The following is a 10,442-nucleotide window of genomic DNA, read 5'->3' on the forward strand; positions in this document are numbered from 1 at the left end:
CCCACCCCGATCGTACTACCAAACACATACAGGCTTATGCAGGCTACCAAACACATACAGGCTTATACAGGCTTATGCTCTGATAGTACAGTATTTTTCCATACTCCCTCCGTCCTTTGAAGAGTGTACTTCCAACTTTGATGGAAAGTCAAACTTTTTTATGTTTGACCGTATTTGTACAATAGTGCACCAACATTTATGCCATCAAATCAGTAGCATTAGATTGATGATAAAATATATTTTCATCGTATACCTATTTGTTTTCACAAACACTAATATATTTTTGCAAAAACTCGGTCAACCTTTGAGATAGTTTGATACTCCAATAAAGTTGGAAGTACAGTTTTTAAAGGACGGAGGGAGTATTTGAAAACTAGTCCTTGGAGACCAGTCCTTGCCATTTTGTCCGTGGATTGGGCGCGCAGCTCGGCGAGGCATTCAATTCGACGGGACGGGACGGAGCGCAGCAGCTGGTGGTCGCGTGCGTGTGTCAGTTCTTGGAGACCAGCAGCCCCCTCCGTCCAACTTATATCGGTTTCTCTTTCTCTCTTTTCCCCTCTCCCTTTGGTCACTCTCCACTCTCCGTTTTACCCCATTTCCGCCGCCGGCTGCCGCTCCTTGTTGTGTTCCTCCGTAGATCTGGTAACAACCGAATCCTGCTCTTGTTCCTTCTTTTCTGTATGCCGTTGGGGATCAATCCTTTTGAGTTTTCCTTCACACTGCATCTATTTTGTTTTTTATCAGGACATCTATTGGGGGTTCCAAAAAGAGGAGGTGCGTTCATGTCGCAAGAACCGGAGCATGAAGCAGTGGCGGCCGCACCCGGTGAGGCTCTTCTTGCGCTGGCCACAAGGACAAGGGTGAAGGAAGATCCGACTTTCCCGGAAACCTTGCCGGCGGTCCAGGCCACGGCGACCGAAGACTGGTCCAAATGGTCCACGCTCCCGGGCGACCTCGTCCGCCGCATCGCCGACTCCTTCCTCGCCACTGTTGGCGATGACCCTGACTGCCGCTAGTCGTCGAAGTACTGTCTCGACAACTTTACTGGCCGATGCTTTTGGCCACGCCAGTGTGCACCCACGAGTACACGAGGCAACGCACACACGTATTGGAACAAGCAGGCAAGCACCCAGCTGAATTGATTCTTGACGTGAAGCTAGCCTAGCTTGGTAGCTATACGCACGTATAGAAAACTCAACAGCCGCGGTCTTGATCGATCTACACAGCAACTCGCGAGACAATACGCCGATTGATCGCCACGGGAGCGTGCCCGTCAATATTTTGTATTGATTTTTCTAGTTTGATTACACGGGGGTACAGCAGTATATATATTAGCTAAGCTAGTCCTACTAGTCCTAGTCCAAATACAAATCCTACTTGGTGACTGTACCAAGTCCGTACCGGACTGGTCACACTACGTGGTTGATTCCAACAATCACCCCCCCCCCCCCCCCCCACAACCACGATGTCCTCACTTCACAGCTTGGACGCCGATCCTTTCCCGCATCTCCGTAAACTTCTGTCGTCCCAAAGACTTGGTCAGGATATCTGCAAGCTGATCGTTGGTGTAAATGTAGTTGACTTCAATCTTGCCTTCTTCCACGCAATCCCGTATGTAATGATACCTTGTATCAATGTGCTTACTTCTATCATGATGCACTGGATTCTTACATAGAGCAATCGTGGACTTGTTGTCAACATAGAGCACCACTCCTTCCGGTTCCTTGTCAGTGAGGTCACCGAGTAGCCTTTCTAGCCACACACCTTGACCTGCCGCGGTTGCAGCTGCAATATACTCCGCTTCACAGGATGATAATGCGACCACCTTCTGCTTTTGTGATAGCCAACTCACTATGCTTCTTCCCAAGAAATATGCCATGCCCGAGGTACTTTTACGGTCGTCAATATCTCCTGCCAAGTCGCTATCACTGTAGCCAAGTAGCTCCACCATCTCCTTCCGCTTCTCTCTCAAATAGACACAACCGAAGTTAGTTGTCCCTTTAATGTACCTGAGTATTTGTTTCACAGCTGCCCAATGTTCTGTCGTGGGTGCTTCCATGAAGCGACTCACTACGCCAACGGAATATGCCAAGTCTGGTCGTGTATTCACAAGATACCTTAGGCTTCCGACCACACTTCTATAGTCCGTTGCATCAACCGCGGGTGCTTGGCTCCTCTTGCTAAGTTTAAGTCGAGGCTCCATTGGAACATGACTTGGATTGCAGTCCTCCATGCTACAGCTTTCAAGAATCTTCTTTGCATATGCCTCCTGGCATAACGTGATTCCCTCCGGCTTTTGCTGTACCTCGATCCCGAGATAGTAAGTCAAGAGCCCTAGATCACTCATCTTGAAAAGCTCCTTCATTTGTAGCTTGAATTTAGCAATCTCATCCTCATCTGCTCCAGTTATCAAGAGATCATCAACATAGATGCCCACTAGGAGACGATCCTTGCCTTTACCTCCCTTGTACATAGCATGCTCCAGTGGACTTTTCTCAAAACCAAGAGAAACTAGTGTACGATCAAGCTTGATGTTCCACGCCCGAGGAGCTTGGCATAGCCCGTACAATGCCTTGTGTAGTTTCAACACCTTGTGCTCCTCTCCCTTTTTGATGTAACCCGGTGGTTGCTTCACATACACTTCTTCTTTTAACCCCGTTCAAAAAAGCGGATTTTTACATCCATGTGATGTAGCCTCCAAGATTCTTGAGCCGCAAGAGCTATAACTAGCCTCACCGATTTCATCCTTGTGACAGGAGCGAACACTTCCTCGAAGTCTACACCTTGCTCTTGCACGTATCCTTTGGCTACGAGCCTTGCCTTATGCTTCACCAAGTTTCCTTCGGCATCTTTCTTGACTTTGTACACCCACTTGAGCCCTATGATTTTATGGTCGTTGGTGGATCCACGAGCTCCCATGTATTGTTGTCTCGGATCGATCCCAACTCCTCATTCATAGCACGACGCCAACACTCCTCCGTATTTGCATCTTCAAATTTCGTCGGTTCCTCGACGCTAAGCAGACACTGTCGTCCACTTCTTTTTATTTTCACTGGATTTTTCTTCGGATATAAATCCACCACTGGCCGAAGACGGACTGGTGTCGGCGGACGTTCCTTTGTCTCCTGTTCAGTCGAAGACGAGGAATTTTCATCCGGAGTTGCCAAACTCCCAATTTCTGGCGAATCCTGTTCCTCCGAACTGGCTGCATCTCCATCAGATGAACAATCCAAAACATGTGTATCATCTTCACGTACATGACCTTCACGTACGTGGCCTTCATGTCCTTGTGGTGCAGCACGTGGGCTGCTGAAAACGCCTCCAGTGGACAGGCTTTTTGCTCCCGGGCTGGCGGTGCTGGGCCACGAGCTGGGGTGGCATGTTCTGGTCCTGATGGAACAACACCACCGGGACGAGCGCTGCGCGCGCTGCTGCCAGGCGTGCCGTACGTGCCCTCGGGCGCGTCGGCTGCTGGTTCCTCTCGCGCGTGTGAAGCAGCGGAAGTTGCTGGCGTGCCTCCTTTTTCTACGATGCCGCCCGCGCCGTTTGTTGCGGCCGATATCTCCTGTTGATCATCAATATCTGCATGCTCGTAATCATCGTAAACAACATTGAAAATTTCATCGGAAGACGGGTATACCGGCTCGGTGGAGTTTCAATTCCATGACCTTGCTTCTTCGAAGATCACGTCGCGCGTCACAACCACCTTGTTGGTAGAGGGGTTGCACGCACGGTATGCCTTCGAACCTTTTTCATAGCCAACCAACACCATTGGAGTACTCCGATCCGCCAATTTGCTAGTATGCCCGGTCACTGTCTTCACATGCGCCACGCACCCGAAAGTGCGAAGATGATCAACCGTGGGCTTGTGTCCGTACCATGCTTCGTACGGCGTCATCCCAACTACACTCTTGGTTGGAGCCCGGTTCAGCAAATAAACGGCCGTATTAACCGCCTCACCCCAAAACTTGCCCGGCATGCCTTTACTTTTCAACATGCTTCGTGCCATCGCCACCACGGTTTGATTCCTTCGTTCCACAACACCGTTTTGCTGCGGTGAATATGGTGCCGTAAGATACAGCTTGATCCCTTGAGCTTCGCAAAAGTCCGTGAATGCACGGGACTTGAACTCACCCCCCCCCTCCCCCCGATCGGTACGGAGGGCCTTCAGCTTGGCTTCAGATTCTACTTCAGCCGCCATTTTTATTATCCTGAAGGCTTGCAAAGCTTGATCCTTCGTCTTCAACAACACAATCCACATGAATCTGCTGAAGTCGTCGACGACGAGCAAGAAGTATCTGTTTCCGGCAAGGGTGGCCGGTGTAATCGGTCTGCACAAGTCTCCGTGGACCAACTCAAGAGCTTTACTCGCTCTAAAGTTTCCCTCTCTTGGGAACGGGGCTCGCCTTTGTTTCCCAATGAGACAACCGTCGCACACTTGGTCGACATGATTGATGCACGGTAGACCACGTACCATCTCCTTTTGTCCAAGTTGCCGAAGAGCCTGGAAATTTAGATGACCGTATCGCGCGTGCCACTTCCATGCCGAGTCGTCCATGCTCGACAGGAGACATACCGGATCCACACGATCCAAGTTGAGGACGTAGAGCCTGTTCGGTGACCTCTGCACCTTCATAATCAACATCCTGTGACGATCATACCCCCATAGAAAGACATCTTCGAGCACAATCTTGCAACCATGCTCCTCGAGCTGGCCAAGACTTATGATGCTACTCTTTAGCTTGAGAATATAGTACACATCTGTGAGTACCTTGTGACCGCCATTCTTCAACTCAAACAGGACAGTACCTCGCCCTGCGATGTCAACGGTCCGTCCGTCGCCGAATCGAACCGTGCCTCCCACCGAAACACTGAGCTCAGAAAACTGGTCCTTGTCGCCGGTCATGTGGTTGCTAGCGCTCGTTTTGAGGTACCACACGTCCCTCGACGTGTTCATCCTCTTCTTATCGTGAAGATAAACTGCCTCCTCTATGAGTGTGACAACCTCTGTAGCCGGCACCTTTGGAGCTGTACTATCCTCATCCATTAGCCCGCATACTTCGACCATGAGCATCATGTCTCCATCATTGCCTCCTTTGGCCATGAGAGCTTTCTCCTACGGTGGTTTCTTGCACTCCGACTTGAAGTGCCCCATGATGCCACAGTTGTGACACTTGATCTTGCGCTTGTCGAACTTCTTCTTCTACGGAGCGCCGTCGCCGGCGTTCTTCTTACTTTGTTCTTTTGGCGCACGATCTTGGCGAGTGTTGCTGCTAGAGCCCTCGCCTCCTCTCCTTGAGTCCAGCGCCAGCCACTGAGCCCGTGTGAGCATGACATTCTCATCGTTCCTCCCATCCCCGAGACTGTACCGCATACGCTCGTCGTGAGCCTTGTAGCGTCCGACGAGGTCGTCGATGGAGAGAGTCTCGAGATCGACGCACTGCTCGATCGCCGTGACAATTTGCAGGTACCGGGGAGGGGCCGCTCGCAAGAACCGTCACACAACCGAGGTCTCCGTGAGGTTTTCTCCAAGCGCGCGGATCCGATAGACAAGAGTAGCCACCCGTGAAGCGAACGCATCCACGGACTCATTGTCGCCCATGACCAAAGTCTCGTAGTTCCTTAGCAGAGTTTGGAGATTGCTTTCTTGACGCGGGTGTGTCCCTCGAACATGAGCTTCAAAGTATCCCACGCCTCCTTCGCCGTTTTTTGGCGATTAGGTGTTGGAGGACATCCATCGGCATCACCGAGTAAATCGCTGACGCCGCCTGCCGATCCTTCCGGTGCTCGGCTCCCTCCTTGAACGCGTCGCCTCCTGGATCGACCACGTCCCATAGCTCGTTGGCGCGGAGACCACACTCCATGAGAGCCTTCCAGACCCCGAAGTTCTCGCGATCAAACCGTGGGTATGACATACCGGGTACGGCAAGTACTATAGCCGCTCCGGACGATTCCACGATCTCCTTGCCCGTCATGACCTTCCGTTACTAGAAGATCAACCTTGCTCTAGATATAAGGTATCATTACATACGGGATTGCATGGAAGAAGGCAAGATTGAAGTCAACTACATTTGCACCGACGATCAGCTTGTAGATATCCTGACCAAGTCTTTGGGACGATAAAAGTTTACGGAGATGCGGGGAAGGATCGGCGTCCAAGCTGTGAAGTGAGGACATCGTGGTTTGGGGGGGGGGGGGGGGGGGTGATTGTTGGAATCAACCACGTAGTGTGACCAGTCCGGTACGGACTTGGTACAGTCACCAAGTAGGATTTGTATTTGGACTAGGACTAGGACTAGTAGGACTAGCTTAGCTAATATATATACTGCTGTACCCCGCGTTGTAAACATCAGATCAATCAATACAAAGCAAAGGCGCCTTTTGGCCAACTCTCGCGTCCTTGTCTCCTTCGTCTACGTGAGTTCCTGAAGTATTCTGTACGCGGCCGTTCCAGCGAGCCGCCGCTAGCTTAAAGCTAATTAGCTAGCTTGGCGTACGGGAGTGTCTGCAGGAATCGATCCAGTAACTTTGGTTTAGCTTCGTACGTGCGCGTACCGTCGGAAAGAACTCGTCGGCTGATCGCCGCAAGTCGAGGCTTCGCCAACAGCCACCAACGACGTCGACTACTACATGTGCTTCCGCGCCGTCTGCCCCAGCTGGCGCGCCGCCACCGACGACCCCGACAACAACACCTCCGACGGCCGCTTCCGTCCGCTGGTTTGGATAATCCTCGACGAGGACTTCCAGGGCGACGGCAGGCGGGTCTTGCTCAACACCTTCACCGGCCGCATCCTCCGCAAGAAGCTCTCGACGCTGCTCGATTACTATGTCGTGGGCACTAGTGCCGGCTTTTTCGTCCTGGCGGATAGGAGCCCTCCTCACGCCGCTCGTGTCTTCAATCCTCTCACTGGCTACGTGCACCGTTTCGCGGCGCCGGTGCCCCCCGACGTGGCCTTCTCCAACGTTATCTCTTCTGACGGCTCTCTCCTGCTTTTCTTTTTCTGCGACTCATCTCGCAAGATTCACAGAGCCGCTACCAACGATGAACATTTCAGCGTTTCGCTACCACCGCAGGCATCTTATGATATCATACGGAAGCTGGTTGTAGGTGATGTCTACCGACTCTTCCATAACTCGGGTTCATCAACCCCAGGCATCTCATTACAGAATTTCTTAGACGAGTTACTACTTACTACCACTTTCTCCGGCTGAGGTTTTCTCCTGCGATCTTCCTGCGCGCGGGATCCGGGGTTTCCTAGTGGATTTGCATCAACATATATGTCTCGTCTTGAGGCATCCAGGATGCTCTGCTCCCTTTGTTTTCATAGTGGACACCAAGACAGGTACACTACTCCTGCCTTTGGAAAGCATCAACAGATTTGCCATCTTCATAGGTAATCACAGGTGCCTAGCTTTGGATACTCATATATTCCCATCGATTGAGGCAAACTGTGTCTACTTCACTGAACACCTGGATTCGTCCGCTCATATCTGCAAGTGCAACATCAAAGACCGGGAAGCAGAGAGGATCTCTGAAGCTGCTGATTTCGTGAAGCAGGACAAGAAGTTTGTCCTCGTTGGCAACCGCCCTTTCACGCTCATCCAGCTTCTCTCCAGCTACACCATCAACCGTCCGGATTCTCAGTTGGCCTTGCAACATGTGCCATAAGGTTGTCAGCAGATCTTTGTTCAACTCTGCGGATAGGTTATGCTTTTGCTATGTAATGGTTCATGTTCCCTTGTTGGGCGATCCTCCTTTCTCGATCATCCAGCGTCTCTTGAACTACACCATCAACGTTATGCATTCTCAACTGGCCTTGCAACATGTGCGATAAGGCACTGGCCGATCTTCGTTCAGTTCTAGGGATATGCGATATGCTTGTTGGAATTTGCTAGTGGGCTTTTGGCCCAAAGCCCAACTAAAATTCTGAAATTCTCTTGGCCCATTCATGCACACATGTGAGTGGAGTGAGTGAGGTTAAAGTTTAGTCCCACCTCATAAGTTGAGAGAGAGTTGCACCTCTTTATAAGGTGAGCTCTCCTACCACTTGTATGAGCATGAGAAGAGAAGACCTACACGCGCGCTCCTCCTCCTCGCCACGCTACGCCGCGCCGCGACGCGACGCGGATTGCGGGATTGAGCCGAGCCGAGGACAGAGCTATGCACGTTGTCTATATTTTTGCTGCTCGGGAAAAATTAATGAGTCATTAATTAATAATTAATGGACGCATTAATTACTGAACCGTTTCCGGTTCTTTTGGATCGTGACGACTCGGACGTGGGGTTTACTCCCACGACCTACCCGGTCCGCACTATATAGTCAGGCAGACGTCTACCCTAGCCGCCCCCGTTTCTCGTATGGTTTCTCACCGCCGTTCCAGACCATTGCGCCGCCAATCAAGTCTTCTCCATCCCTCCTTTCGGCGTGCACCGGGAGAAGGGACAGCAGGCCTCCGGAACCCCGCCTCTCGTGATCCTGTACGGGAGAGGGGCGATCAGGTTTTTGGGGAGCGCACTCGCGCGACTGCTGGCAGCGACGACTTCGCGAACGACGACTTCTTCCCCGACCTCGGCAACCTCATCCTCGACGACATGGGCGACAACGTCAACGCCGGCGGTGCTGCTCCCGCTGCACCGTATGTGATTCTATCTTTCCTGTTCGAGATCGTGGTAGAATTCATGTTTCTAGTATGTGCCCTAGATGTGATCTGTTCATCTACTATGCTAGTTCGCATGATTAGTTCAATCTCTGCTACTGTAGTCATGATTTATCTTCTGTTAATTCGGATTAATTCTCGTAGTAATTTGCTCATATTTTCAACAATCCAAAAACCTGATTATAGGCAATTTACTCCGAGTGGTTTTGCTGCGCATCTGAAGCCGCCTGCCTTTAAGGGGGCGCAATATAAGAGGTGGCGCACGAGAGCAGTCTACTGGTTTCAGACCATGGGCTGCTATGACGCCACTAAGGGCAAGCCTGAGGGCGATCTTAATCCAGCACAGCTGGAAGCTTTTGAGAAGATCGATACTCTCTTTAAAGGCGCTCTTCTGGGTGTTCTTGATGATTCCATTGTGGATTCGTATATGTCGTTTGACAACGGCAAGGACATGTGGGCTGCGCTCGAGGCCAAGTTTGGTGCCTCGGACGCCGGTAGCGAGTTGTACGTCATGGAGCAATTCTATGACTACAAGATGACTGATGAGCGCTCTGTTGTACAGCAGGCTCATGAGATACAGTCGCTCGCAAAAGAACTTGAGCACTTCAAGTGTGTGTTGCCGGACAAATTTGTTGCCGGAGGCATTATTGCCAAGCTTCCACCTTCGTGGAACAATTTTGCTACTTCCCTGAAACACAAGAGACAGGAGTTTTCCGTTGCGGATCTCATTGGTACTCTTGATGTTGAAGAGAAGGCGAGAGCAAAGGACACACGTGCTCGAGTTGTCGAGGGAGCTTCTAGTGCCCACATGGTACAGAAGAAGAACTTCCAGCCCAATAAGTTCAAAAACAACAAGAACAAAACTCAGGGGAAAGGCAAGTTTGATACAAAGAACAAGCCATCACATTCTACCAACTTCAAGAAGAATTCTCATAAGAAGGGGAAGGGACTTTGCCATGTCTGCGGTGATCCTAATCACTGGGCTCCGAAGTGTCCTAACCGCTTTGAGGAGCGCGAACATGAGAAGGGCGGCAAGTCCGCTAATGTTGTCATCGGTGATACTGATATGAAGGAATCAGGGTACGGTATTTTTCCTACCATCCTTTCAGTATTTCAATCCCCTGATTGGTTAATTGACACCGGTGCCAATGTACATGTTTGTGCTGACGCCTCCATGTTTTCTTCTTACCAGGCCACAGGGACTTCTCCCGTGCTGATGGGGAACGGGTCACATGCCATCGTTCGAGGTGTTGGTACGGTCGATCTGAAGTTTACTTCGGGGAAGACCGTGCGTCTGAGGAACGTTCATCATGTGCCGTCCATCAATAAAAATCTCGTTAGCGGTTCCCGTTTATGTCGAGATGGTTTTAAGTTGGTTTTTGAGTCCAATAAAGTTGTAATTTCCAAGTGTGGACAATTTGTTGGAAAAGGCTATGAGTGCGGAGGCTTGTTCCGCCTATCTTTGTCAGATATTTGCACTAAAGTTATTAATAATGTTTGCCACAATAATGAGTCAGATATTTGGCATGCACGACTTTGTCATATTAACTTTGGTTGCATGACGCGGCTAGCCAATATGAATTTAATTCCGAAAATCTCTACTGTCAAAGGCTCTAAGTGCCAAGTATGTGTGCAAGCTAAACAACCTCGCAAGTCCCATAAGACTGCAGAGGCAAGAGACTTGGCGCCACTAGAGCTTATACATTCTGATCTCTGTGAGATGAATGGCGTGTTGACAAAAGGTGGAAAGAGATACTTCATGACGTTGATTGATGACTCCACTA

The 10,442-nt window shown here is 50.5% G+C and overlaps 1 protein-coding gene across 1 annotated transcript; it reads left to right on the forward strand.

Annotated features, from left to right (window-relative positions):
* The first annotated feature begins 782 nt into the window (after nucleotides 1-782).
* LOC123067855 (uncharacterized) lies at nucleotides 783-7,669 on the forward strand. The gene is made up of 3 exons (XM_044490467.1): nucleotides 783-989; nucleotides 6,595-7,108; nucleotides 7,329-7,669. Exons 1-3 carry the CDS (start codon nucleotides 783-785, stop codon nucleotides 7,667-7,669), a joined length of 1,062 nt encoding a protein of 353 aa, XP_044346402.1.
* Nucleotides 7,670-10,442: the final 2,773 nt, after the last annotated feature.

This window comes from Triticum aestivum, chromosome 3B, assembly GCF_018294505.1.
Source record: "Triticum aestivum cultivar Chinese Spring chromosome 3B, IWGSC CS RefSeq v2.1, whole genome shotgun sequence".
NCBI classification, from domain to species: Eukaryota; Viridiplantae; Streptophyta; class Magnoliopsida; order Poales; family Poaceae; genus Triticum; species Triticum aestivum.